Source organism: Vanessa tameamea, chromosome 4 (assembly GCF_037043105.1).
Source record: "Vanessa tameamea isolate UH-Manoa-2023 chromosome 4, ilVanTame1 primary haplotype, whole genome shotgun sequence".
NCBI lineage: Eukaryota > Metazoa > Arthropoda > Insecta > Lepidoptera > Nymphalidae > Vanessa > Vanessa tameamea.
This window is the reverse complement of record NC_087312.1, coordinates 784,217-798,751: the sequence shown is the minus strand read 5'-3', so window position 1 is coordinate 798,751 and position 14,535 is coordinate 784,217. Positions and strand designations below refer to the sequence as shown.

Sequence of the window (14,535 nt, the reverse complement as noted above, 5' to 3'; positions counted from 1 at the left end):
GTCTGGAAGTCTGTCATTTTGAATTTAGAAGGTCGAAATTTTATTTTTGGGCTACCGATTAAAAATGAGTTGATTCGCATTTAAGCGCTTCTGGATATTCTACCCTAAGGGCTGAAATACATACCAATGTGGTACACAAAGACGTATTACATTAACGTAATATTTTAAGTTAATTTGTAAATATATTCATATTCTACGCGGGCAAAGCCGCGGGTAACAGCTAGTATTTATATAAATTTAAAAAATAAAAGCTAATTTAATACTGCACAAAATTGTTTGACCCTACACCAATTTCTACCAGCCATTGATACTCAGGAAATACACCAAAAATTTAAAATGCATGTCATCGAAAAGTGCTAAGAAATAAAAATAAATTATTAAGGTCTTAACATTTAATCAATGAACCGTAATTTGAAAACACGAATTAACCAAATTAATCGCAACCGCTGTCCAGTCTTAATTCGTGATAAATTATTCGCGCACTTAAAGCCCAATTAAATATTTTGAACCTCATATTTCATTCATTGCAAGCGGCGTTTTTAACTTTAATTAAAGTGATATATTTTTTAATAAATACCTATCATGATACGGTTAAGTGCTGACTCGGTGTTCGATATGAAAAATAAAATATTAACTGACATTCATTATTTAAGTATTAAATTGTTATAAAACCAATACATCAGTTCTAAATAAAATAAAATATACACACGCGAAAATATATAGTTTTACTTTGTTATTTACAAACCATAGAGTATATTAGGCAAAGAAATGTCGCAAATATTCATTTCTAATGTCAAATTATTAATATTTTTATGACATGGGTAGGTGTACGGAAAGATGGTCCACTTGAATATCCTTGAATCGCCAATGCGCCACGCAACTTGGGAACTAAGGTGTTAAGTTCCTTGTGATTATAGTTACACTGGCTCACAAAACTAAGTATTGTCGTTTGCCAGTAGAATAACTAATGATGGGTAGTACCCAGGCGAGCTTGCACAAACCCCTACCACCCAGTTATATTTATATTTGCAGTTAAAAACTTGTAGTTCTAAGTAATTATTATTAGGACAATAAAATGTGTTTTTGATAGTTAGTTAATATTTAAAATACTTACTAATCTAGTAGTTACCTCCCAGGTAGGACTGCACAAAATTCCACCCTACCTACTTATAAATACACTCAATATACTAAAATCAAACTAAAACTACTACGTTTTCGGAATCTAGACTATCGAGAAAAACTCATTCAGAAGCTCCACTTTTAACAACAAAAATCCAGTAGTAATTCACTGTACTCCCTCCGCATTAAAATGCCCATAAACACTTACTGTTTTAGAATCTTCACATGATTCCTCCCATAACACATGACTTCTCTTTACACGCACCATAAACTTATGTAAGTCATTAAAAAGTCGATATAGCTTTCGAATGCACGTCGTAAATCTAAGTAAGACAAAGTTGCCGACAAAATAATAGCTATAAATATAATACTACCCGACTCTATAAATATTATATTGACGTACGTAGAAGACAACGAAGTGAATTTTATTACCCGACTGCGATTAAATAAATGTAAGTAATGATATTGATATGATTTTGTGTTAATATTAAAGTGTAAACAAGAATTGAATTGAATCAAGATAATAAAAAAAAAATTTAGTATGTTTTTTCATTTAAATAAAAAAGGGTTGGCAACGTAAACGACCACTAGATGTTAAGTATTCACCCCTGAATATAGACATTGGCGCTGTAATAAATATTACCATTCCTTACTCCTTACAGAGATAAGATGTTATGTGTCTGTTAATACACTGACTCACTCAACCTTCAAACCGGAACACAACAATACCCAGTATTGCTGCTTGGCGGTAGAATATCTGATAAGTGCAACCCCGCCTGGGTACGTAGCAACCTAACCAGGCGGGATTAACACCATGATAGCATTGAATATTATGACACGTAATTTTCGTTAAAAATCAAGTTGGTCTAGTGGATACCTAAAACCACAGATCCCGAGGTCTTCGGTTCAAATTTTCTAACGACAAATTCTCACTTCAAATGTTATATACTGGGTAGAAAAACTATTCAGTTTATATATTGTAAAATCGTTTCGAAACATTAGTACTTTTACATTTAGTACTTTAAACATAAAGTAATAAAGTAATTGTTACGATATAAATATAATTAGACGACCGCTGTGGATGAGTAGTGTGTACACCGGTTTTCATGGGTACGCCACTCCGAGATCCCGGGCTCGATTCCCGGCCGTGTCGATGTAGAAAAAGTTCATTAGTTTTCTATGTTGTCTTGGGTCTGGGTGTTTATAGTACCGTCGTTACTTCTGATTTTCCATAACACAAGTGCTTTAGCTACTTACATTGGGATCAGAGTAATGTATGTGATGTTGTCCAATATTTATAAAATTTATTTATAAAATAATTTATGCTCTATAGCACTCAATAATGTGGTTATCTACCAATGTTAACATTCTTTCAATTGGATCATGAATTCTGGAATTACCCTCTACATACGATCAAATAAATTTTACTTCTTTAAAATAATAATATAGATATAATCTTGTAAAATTACGATTCAAGACGACCAAGAGTTCAGTTTAAGTACATTTTTATTGAGTCGCAGTTCGTTTAATTTTATTTCAAAGTAGTTTTTATACGTATTAGTTTAAAATGGTCGCTACTCAAGATCACGACGCGCTCAGACTCGCCCACGCTGTCTGTGGCTAGGTGTAAATGACCACGACGTTTCAACCGAACGTAATTAATTATTCAACATATTCAATACAAGCGATGCACGTAGCTCGAGCTATTTCAATAAGACTGTAATTATAATTTCACTCAATTTAACTTTCTAGTAAAAAACAATTTTGTATATGTAATCAAAATATTTAAGATTATTGTATGCGATTAACAGTATTTTCAAAGTTCCGCCTGTCTGTCCGGCAGTGAATTAGTTTATTAGGGTTCTGTACCCAAAGGGTAAAACGGGACCCTATTACCTGTCACCTGTCACCAGGCTGTATCTCATGCACCCTGATAGTTAGATTTTTGATTTTTTCGTCGTTTTTATAGTTAAAGCGAACTTCGTGCGCGAGTATATTGGTGACAGAAAAAATTGACAAACTCGTCCAAAACAAAACAAAAGGCGTTGCAGTCCGCGGAACAACATAGAGAAACAAGCAAAGTCCAAGTCAAAATATTTCTATGCTAGTATTAAATAGTAATATTGTATGTAATCTACCACCAAGTGAATACAAATTCTACTTAAACTTTGTTCTAAGTCTGAACTTATATTTTAAATAAAACAAAACATAAATATTTCAATACATACATATACATACGTTACGTTTTAGAACATGACGGTAACCTCGCCTCAAATGGTCAGACACATGAGTTCCATCTACCTGACTACTGTTTGTGTAAATAGTTACAAGCACGAATACTAATGTACAATACGCTACAAACTACAGCAGAACGTCCAAGTCATGAAAACAAGGAACAAATATATTGATAAAATAAAAAGAGATGTGTCGTGGTATACCCAATTGGAAGGATTATATATTATATATGTACTATGTATTAAATAACAGACAATAAAATAATTTTATAAGTGTAAATAATGTTATATTAAACAGTATCTGAAAGAGAAAAAGGTCCCTTGGAGAGAGCATAACATTTTTTCCTTACGGGACGATTTCTGCCAGTTCAGTCTACTGTAAGTCGCGTAAATGAACTTCTTTCCAAAAAAGTTGACCAGAAACGTTAGTCATTGTTACGTCCAAGTTATTCACTTACCCCCGGCAAAGCAGCCACGAGCTCCACGTGTTGGTATTCATCGTTGGTGATGATTGGACTCTGCCACCACGTGTTTGGGTCGCCGTCCACTGCTAACGATGCTGGATGTCTTCGTGATGATGAGCCATCTAGCCCCTCGCAGACGTCGCATACCAAGCCACGTCTGAAAGGACATTACAGTTAGTCCTGTACTATGGCATATTTTTATGCTGATTCAATTTTAATTTCATTATGCATCCAAGAGTTCTGAATCGGAGGGCAATTTTACTAACTTATAATGATATGGTACGTTCTGAGACGACCTCCGTGGTCGAGTAGTGTGTACACCGGTTTTCATGGGTACGCTACTCTGAGGTCCCGGGTTCGATTACCGGCCGAGTCGATGTAGAAAAAATTGATTAATTTTCTATGTTGTCTTGGGTCTGGGTGTTTGTGGTACCGTCGTTACTTCTGATTTTCCATAACACAAGTGCTTTAGCTACTTACATTGGGATCAGAATAATGTATGTGATGTTGTCCAAATTTTATTATTTATTTATTTAACAAATATACATAATATTAACACGATAATAATTGTAAAAAATTGTAATTGTTCTGGATTTCGTATCCATCTGCATCTGAGTAAGCTTGTAAGCAAACAAAAATAATCCTCAGCTTAATCGCAAATGAGGTCTAAACGTACTTATTTATGTCGGGTATGATACGATTTCAAGTATATTCCAATCCAAGTTCGACCGAACCATAACTGGATCGTTGTGTTAGTAGAATAGGAACACGATTATGATTCGATTGCGATGACTTGACAATTTGTTAGTAGAATTTACGCCCTAGTCTTTTGTACTTCTGAACAAGATAGTACTTCTCAAATTCAAATAGATGCTTGTAACGGGTATAAATGAGATTTCAAACTTACTTCCCAGGTGTGTCCCGGCAAAACTCTTCCGCCCCGTTTTCTCCACAAGTAGCATTAGCGGTGACCACGGAATACGGAGCGACGTCCAGCGGTGCGGGGAGATATCCACCAGGATCACTTGTCACGGCCACCTCGCTCAACGTTGTACTGCTCAGTCTGTCTAGCACTGCGCGACCTGGTAGAAATATTACTTTTAACACATCATATTTATATAAAAGGCAGTAAAACAAAGGTAGTAAACAGATTACAATAAAGTAAAGTGTCTTTAAGTATGGCAACTGTTATACTTAGACCTATTCTGTATACTGTTCATTTCTAATTATTAGTCATCTCATGTTGATAATCCTATATAAATAAATAAATACAGTAAAACTTTGATGACATAAGGATTCTAACGATATCTATAAATCCAAATATGTTCAGGCATTTAAAAGTTATGGTGGTATAAAAAATTCAAATACCAACATAAATCCTGAAAACATTACACTTATTTTTTTGAGCAGTCGTTTAAAAAAACTCAGTGTACTTGACTAAATTACTCTTAACCGAAGTTTGTGAGTTCAAGGCCGGACGAATTGTATAAGAAGAATGAAAATCTGATACAGAGTTTTGTGTGTGTACAATTCTGTTGGTATAAACTCCAAACCTTGAACAGAGAAGAGAAGGCCTTTAAATAAAGTGGTATATTAATCCTGTTAGTTTAATTCATAAGGTAAGTTAGCTATGTAACTGTCTTAATTAAAATAATAAGTTATTTTTTTATCACAAATATCTGATCACAAAATAATCACACGTTGAATGAATTATATAAAACAAAAAGCTTCAGTAACGATTTATAATGAGCGTGGTGTGAACAGTTTATTAAAATTCAATTATTCAATTTAAAAATGGAATGTGGTACACCGCACTCGTGGCGTTAGATGACTGGGAAGCCTTTAATTATAACTCATTAATACGTAAGAGGTTAAACGTTAATTTGATATATCTATAACTCAAGAAGTAAATGTACGATGTGTCGAATTGTAATGCTTGGAACTCATCGCGAGTATGAAGAATTGTAAATTGATTTGATTTAAAGTTATTTATATTTGGAACTATAAACGTGTGTGTAAAAATTGATAAAGAATATATCAGACTATGTTCCAATGCTGAGCGAAAGTGAAGTGATTAGAGATGTATTGATACTTGCGTCGAGCTTTTAGTATTGAGCGGTTCAAGTGAATATAATAAAATTCATGTGCAGTTCGTTATGATGTCTATTGCATATAATTATAGATATTTTATGTCTTTTAGAGATTATTACTCATTTACACCGTTCGAATGCTATGTGATTTCGCACGTATTCCTATATGACATGTATTTTTTATGGATTTTTTATACTATTCACTTAGGTGTCACTGCAGCACTAAAAATGAAGGATAGCATAGGAATAGAAGGCTTGGAGCATATTCCACCACGCTGCTCCAATGCGGATTGGTGGAAGAAAAATCTATACTAATATTATAAATGTGATAGTAGCTCTGTCTGTCTGTCTGTAATGCCTTTTCTCGGCCAAACCACTGAACAGAATTTGAGGAAATAGTAAGTGAAGTAAGCCAGAAACCCAGGAAATGACAAAGGCTACTTGTATATACCTAAAACCTGTCCCCTAACATACAAAGCCGCGGGAGATATTATAAGAGAGATTTATAATCATAGTAGATTATCTTATCTATTCAAGATGAGATGTGTCTCATACTTACAAAGGTATGAACGTGTGGACAGTGAAAAAAATTGTATAATATCTTATCTCTAATGAAAAAATAACTATTCCTTGGTGATACTAAAATCAATAATTCGTCACAGTGATTTGATTTAAATAGTGATAGAGCACGTAAGGTCTCCCAAAAGCAGGTGTTGCACGATTTACTTAGATTCAGGACTCATATGAGTACCAAAATTAATAACTAGGATGACCGCGTCAAATTGCATAAATGCTAGCAACATATTTCCGTTGAATCAAAATACTGATTCTCGTTGCGGAAAATTAACCAGCGACGTCACAAAGGCAGCAATAATATAAATATCTGTTATAAAATGTTTCCACTATAATTTCAAAAGAAAAAAGTTAATAGACTTGGTGGTTGGGCTTTATGCAAGCTTGTAGGTACCACCATATATTAATCATATGTTCTACCGCCAAACAGCAATACTCAGTAGTGTTATGTTCCGGTTTCAAGTGTGAGTTAGCCTGTGTAACTACAAACACAAGGGACTAAGCGATGTAAGAAATGGTTAAAATTTCGTACAGCACCAATGTCTAGGGGTGGTGGCGACCACTCACATTTCCTATATCAGGTGGCCTATTCGCCCGTCCGCCTACCAACAAAAAAAAATACATATAATATAGCGATGATGTCTATCAAGGGACTCATCAAGTCCACATATATTCCTATTTCAATAAAGAAAAACAAATTCGATCACTTCTAATCGAACTATCAACGTATTTTTAACTTAAAATTCTAAATTCGAATTTATAAAAGGAAATCGTTTACATACATTTCCGAATAAAAAATAAAAACCCGCTGTCAAATCAATTTGTTATTACGTTGATAATCCAATATGAATGCTATGCAAATATTACTAATACGTTTTAAGTCTGATCAAGATAACACAGAATCATAAAAACAAATGAATATTTATAGTATTGAAAAACACGTAAATTATTTTATATGACATTGAATACTATGTAAATATATTTTAAGATAAACTTTGATGTTAAGAAATAAAAGAAAATTTATGACATTAAAACACGAAAATTTATAGAAAATTTGATCCGAACATCATTAAATTATACTGGTACATAAGTAGTATTGCCGCAATCTGCGCGCGCGCATCATGAAGCCATCTGGCACCACTTTATAAAGCCATCTCACGTTTTGATATCTTTACATTCACACTTCAACTATTGCTTGGGAATTCCAATTTAAAGTCCAATCTCACAGTCGTAATGTTTATGTTATTATAAATTTACGTCTATCGAATAATAACATTTAGTTATACTTAATTTAAATATATTTTATATTTGATTCTTTAATAATATGACGCAGATACAATTTAATTTACCAGTAAATGTATATTTTATTGATAAAAGTGATATTGTTCTATATTCACGCAGGATGTATAAATTTAATTTAGCATAATTAATAAATTCAATATTGTAAGGAGTGACGTCTGAGTTTATTGTTCATAAAAACCAGATATAGGTTTAAAGTCATCTTTTTAAAATGGCGACGAATAGTCTAATTGAATAAAGTATTTTTTGTTTGAACAGACACACATAGCTAACGCGCAGAAATATAAATAATAGTTCCTGTATACAATAATTCAATAATTTTTAAAATGTTAAGTTCTGGTATATGGAAGAAACGACCTACAAATATAAATCTTTATTTAAAAGGGGATTCCAAATTACGTAACGCAAAGATTTTATAAGCGATAAAATATATATATTTTATTATATAATTATAAAATACCCCTTAATTGTCTCAAATGTTTCAATACCAGAATAATGTATACGTGAATACATTTTATAAGTGTGTTTGTCTGTTTTGTACCTGAACGCGATTTGCACGCAGTTTTTTTCGTTAATAATACGATTTATCATAATAGCACTAAGATTATTTAACGTCAAAAAACCGTTATAAGGCTTGTATTAAATAAAAAACTTAGATTTGCAGTATAAACTACCATTTTAAATTGTCACTTTACAAGTGAACTAATGATATTTTTAGAGTGGAAAGCACCCATTTATGACCTAAGTTAAATTTAGTTAACATCGTAATAATCTGACCAGAGGCGATAGGTAAAGAATAGTCGCGATAATGGCACATCCCTAATGAGATCCAGACCACCATAATACTAAGTTACCATATTATTGCTACCTTAAATATGTCAGATAGATTGAGGAAACGCATCCGAAATAAGTGTTCATTTTATTTATGAAATACATTTATGTCATAGAATATAACTAAATAAACTTTAAATATTTCACATGTAAGTTGTGTCTAAATTCGAAACAGATTCGTTGCAATACTAAAATCTTGCTGTGAATACTTTATACTTCCTAATTCATGTAACGTTACCTGATGAAACTTGTGATCGATTTTGGAATGTTTACAAAGCGATTGGGAGGATATTGCATCTACGATACAGGCTGGGAATACTTTAGATGCTAGTGAGCATTTTAATGGTTACACACAAACATACTTTATGCTTATAGTGTAGTGATCGGATCATTTCGAATCTTTTTGACAGATTAGGAATACTTACGGTTACGTCACAATATATTTACAACAATGCAGTTTATTTTCACAGTAACATTGATAGAATCAGTGATAATCATTGAATGTAAACGAGATGTTAAGATAGGCTTATAACGCAAACATAATGTATCTCAAATGTTGGAAAAGAGTAACTACGGTGTTTCTTTGCCGGTTCTTCTCGGCAGAATGTATATTTATAACCGGTGATGACTTTACTTTCTAATATTGATCTGTAAAATGATGATTCAAAAATGCTTGTAATTGTCTATTGAAATAGACAACATATGTTTCGATATGATTTGAATCAAAATAATCTTCATTCAAGAAAGGCTTCAATGAGCAGTCACGAATCATGATACAATATTGAATGTAAATTTACCAACGATTCGAAATAAAGATTCAGAAAGAGAAGAATAGATTTAGAGAGGTGAGATTGTTTTATGATGGTAAGTGGTCACCACCGCCCATAGACAATGGCGCTATAAGGAATATTAATAATTCACCATCGTCAATGCGAAATCAACCTTGGGAACTTAGTTATTATGTCCCTTGTGCGTGTAGTTACACTGGCTCACTTACCCTTTAGACGGAACACAACAATACTACTACTATTGGTACTGCAGTTTGGCGGTAGAATATCTGATGAATGAGTGGTACCTACCCAGAGGGGCTAGCACAAAGCCCTACCACCAAGGCGATCGGAGAAACCCGGGAAGAACGGACAAGAATCACAATAATAACATTACTTTAAATTATGTACAGAGTTAGAAGTCTAGTTACAATGTAAGTTACGGTTGTTTACAATTCGTCCATTTATTTTTTGCTCTGTCTCATAGCTGTCACCGGTTAATAGAAACCAACATGTTTATAATAAATCTAGAGATGCATACTGACGAAAAATTGTAAACGGAGCTTAGTAAAATTAATGAAGTTTAAATTTTTATATAAGGTCCACTGCTATTCAACTAATCCAATCTAATTATTCCGTGATATTGTAAACTGAACTGTTAACAGTTTTCGTTACGTTTATAATATCATTTAAGTTTAAACTATGCGAGCTTTCAATTATTTATTGAAATATACTGTAATGTTAGAAACATTATAAATATAAATATTGGTCAACATCACATACATTACTCTGATCCCAATGTAAGGAGCTAAAGCACTTGTGTTATGGAAAATCAGAAGTAACTACGGTACCACATACACCCAGACCCAAGACAGTATAGACAACTAATGACCTTTTTCTGCATCGACTCGGCCGGGAATCGAACCCTGGGCCTTGGAGTACAGAGACGGGTACGCACCCATGAAAACCGGTGTACACACTACTCGACCAGGGATGTCGTCATTATCTAAGTATGCACATACAGTTCTCTCACCCGCATGATGGGGTGAAATAGCGACCGTTAACAAATCGAGCACATGGCCAACGTATATTCCGTCCTATCAAAGTCACGACAAATACTACCGATTTTATATTTCAAAGCGATTATTGACTGGAAAGGCCAATATCTCAATCGACATAATTTTTGGTCATATAATTAAATTAAATTGAGTCAATGAACCAACGATCATTAATTCGTATCTCATATTATACAGACAACGAACTAATGAGTCAATACGAGTACCACCGGTTCTCTATGTTCATATAATGTACGAGTTGTAAAATATTTTCCACAAGTCGTACATGGTTACCGCTAAAAGTTACACGCTAACATTAAGTTCTCAGAAATAAACGAACTTAACGAAATGCCTCATTAAGAGAAAATGTCTCTGAATGACCAAATTCCTCTCAACGTTGCCACAGATTATTATATATAATTAGTTAAAATGTATAACATTTTATGGGACGCGAATTTTTTTAAGTATTTAATTTGTTTGTAGAAGGTAAAATATTATATTAAAACAACTTAAACTTAAGTCGTTTCTTAAACTTCAACTTTATTGATGGTTATTCGTAAAGAAATAACAATGAATAATTGTTACAGTACAATAAACAAGTCAATAGAAGTTTGAAAAGTATCAATTGTTTTCGTCAGGTTTCGAATACATACATCTTACAACCAGACACAGTGGAGAGTTTAATATAAAACGACATTATATAAAAATGCATACCAACAATATATATTAACAAGTCTAGCGATGTGGTGGTACCACCCATTCATCATATATTCTATCACCGAGCAGCATTACTTAGCAATGTCGTGTTCCGGTTTGGTTGATTGCTAATGTAAGTACAGGCAGGTAGGAAATGGTTAAAATTTCCTAAAACGTCAATGTCTATTGGCAGTGGTGACCACATACCATCAGATGGTCCATTCTAATGGATGGTACCTACCAAGACGGGCTTGCAAAAAGTCTTACCACCAAATACCAATATACCAATTTACACTAACGTGTTTATCTGTGGGGTTTAGACGTAGATATGATATGTCACTTTGACAACAGAATTAGTTGAGATCAAGTGCTCTTTTTTCCAAAATTGTGATATATCCAGATTATTATAAAGTATTGCACGATTTGCGTTCTTATGTTCATTATATTAAATGTCTTATTGGCATCTATAGATGTTTTCCATTTGTCAGTTTTTGAAAAGTTGATCAAAGCATAAATTTGTATCGTGAACGCTAATTTATCGCGTATAATCTCATCAGCTGCCATCGACCAATGAACATTCAGATTTATGTCAAATTCGTCGATTTCTCTATGATCAGCTGTTCTGCTTTTTTTTCTATACAGTTGACCTTGAAATTTCGTCAGGAGAAATTCATTATTATCAATTGCTTAAAATTGGTTACCAGAATAGTTAGAGTCACAGATAATACATTAAAACGACATGTCAGTATTGCTGATAGTAAATAATCATTTTCATTCATTTTTTTTTATTTTTATTTCACACAGAAAACATCTATAAAACTATTACATGATTGCACTATGAGTAAAGACTTAATACGTAATATAATATGATCATCAAAAGAAAAACAGGTCAAGTACTGGCTATCCTAGCTAGGCTAAAATTAAATAGCCTGTGTTAAGGATAATCAGTCAATCAATCAATGATGATTTCTCCTTTTCACAAACGTACATACGTATGTACGTAACGTACTAGCCTTGAACACCTTGTAAGAGTTCAATTCACCGAGAACATACGTGAGTGTAATCCGAGGAATTAACCGCAGACGTGCTATTCATTACGATAAAACATTTTCTAGAGAAATGCAAAACGCGTTTTGTAGTTCAAGCCCTTTTTTTTCGTTTCTCTTATGCCGAGTCTCTGTGCTAGTTGAGCGTGTCAGATTAAGTAAGAAATAAATAAATAATTAGACGATTACAAACAAGGCTTACACTATGTATTGTATGTTTTAATCAATTATGTTATAATAATAATTTAATTTAAGTTATTTTTGAATTGTATTGATAACATTGATATTAAATAAGAGGGTACTTTGACTTTTCTGTTCAATATTGTGAGTCACTTGATTTGTAGTGAGGCTTATATAAGTGATGGAAACTCGGTATACAACCAGCAAGCTGCTGCTAACATTTAAGGTACGATATAATTTTGTGATATAATATAATTGTTGTTGCTTGTTAAATTATTGATGAATATATGAATTGTGTTTTTGCAATTATCAATATACAAAGTTAGTATTATATATACAAAGTTAGTATAATTGTATTTAACTAACATGACTGTATTTTTGGATATTGAAAAAGAGTAACTACTGAGTTTCTTGCCGGTCCTTCTCTGTAGAATCTATATTCCGACCCGGTGGTAGCTTTACTTTAAATAGTTTGTTAAATGACGATTCAAAAGTGCTTGTAAAAGCCTACTTGAATAAAGTATATTTTGATTAATGTAATTGGTTTAATTGTAAATATTAATTGAAAAAACAAACAAGCGCCATATTATGATTATCACACGAATATAAAGAAGAGTTCCATATACATTTAATATATGTCTTACATTGGCAACAAATTGAAAATATTTAATTCGGCTTTTATCTTCTTTGAAAAATATTGTATCGTTCTTAAAACATAAATCATTTAATGTACTAAATCTCAATTTAGATAATGATAGCAAATAGAATGTCATATAATTTATATTATCAATTAGCAAAGTCATCAGACTACGCAAATCGCTACACTACACAGTTTATAGTAATAACACACGTCAAGATTGCTACCAAATAAATCAGAATTATTTATAGTTTTATTACTAGGTCTACCTTCTTATTTCGCGTCGACGACGTGATTTTGACGCATATAAATACATTGATCATTCTATTAAAGACGTTAGACAAACTTGATCACTAATAATATTCTTGATTTTTTTTATTGTTACTCTGCCCGAAAACAAATCATGCATAAAATGTGGAGATTAGACGAAATGAAAGTCCAACAATATAATTATTTAGTAACATTACGAAATTAAACTAAAAATGCGTTAAGTGCTCCCACTTGACAGTCGATTTTGAGCCTTATGTTTGAAATAGCTAAGTTGATAAAATTGTCACACGTCAAAAGGCGGCTCCAAGGCAAAGGTCAAAGCCCAAGGCGCTATGCGTGCAGTTTCGCGTGACAACAGACGTTTTGCGGTCAGCGGGCTGCGAGACCACACACAGACGAGACAGCCTGTGCCCGCCACTTCGGTTGCGTACACTTTAAACTTTAATTAATAATGCTCTCATACATTACTAATTAAAGACAACAAATTTCCGACTTCCGAAAGTCAATACATCCTTTTCGAGGCATCGTGTTCGTTTTTGTGAAAATATTCCGCAGACGTTTTTAACTTGGATTATTCAAATATCAATCTCATCGTAAAACATTGAATCACACGTATTATTAATCGATAAAAGACCACATGGATGATACTAAAGGAGTGGAGTTGGTATTCGTTGACTTTCATGCAGGATAAATTGTATTTTTTTCTGTTTGAGTAACATACCTATGATAATTGGTGGGAAAGAGTAACTACTAACGTATTTGCTGGATTATCTCGGTAGAATCTACATGCCGAAACGGTGGCAGCTTTAATATATTTAATTGAATACTGCTACATGACGATGCAACAGTTCTTTTATGTAGTTCTTGGTGGTAAAGCTTTGCGCAAGCCCGTCTGCTCAGGTACCACTGACCACTCACTCATTATATATTCCGCCAAACAGCTATATTTATTATTGTTGTGTTCCGGTTTGAAGGGTGAGTGAGCCAGTGCAACTACAGGCACAAGGGATATAACATCATAGTTCCCAAGGTTGGTGGCGCATAGGTGTGATGTAAGTAATGCTTCTTATTTGTTACAGCGCCAATATCTACGGGCGGTGGTGACCACTTACCATCAGGTGGCCAACTTGCCCGTCCGCCTACTAACTACTCTACTCTATAACATAAGAATTGATTTTTTGAAAGTGATACTTTGCTTCTAAGAGATTTAAGAAGTGTATCAAATCTGTAAAGAGTTTCTTTCAACTTTACATTTAAGTTAGTACCATGGTACC

General features: G+C 33.2%; 2 protein-coding genes across 2 annotated transcripts in view; both read right to left on the bottom strand.

Moving 5' to 3' along the window:
• LOC113396688 (neuroligin-1-like) overlaps positions 1-14,535 on the bottom strand; it is a 677,577-nt gene that overhangs the window by 72,154 nt on the left and 590,888 nt on the right. The window lies entirely within an intron of this gene.
• Wb (wing blister) overlaps positions 1-14,535 on the bottom strand; it is a 171,647-nt gene that overhangs the window by 119,147 nt on the left and 37,965 nt on the right. The window contains exons 3-4 of the mRNA XM_064219912.1: positions 4,725-4,899; positions 3,812-3,974 (exon numbers count right to left, since the gene is read on the bottom strand). Of these exons, the coding sequence (XP_064075982.1) occupies positions 3,812-3,974; positions 4,725-4,899 (338 nt within the window). The remainder of the gene's footprint in view (positions 1-3,811; positions 3,975-4,724; positions 4,900-14,535) is intronic.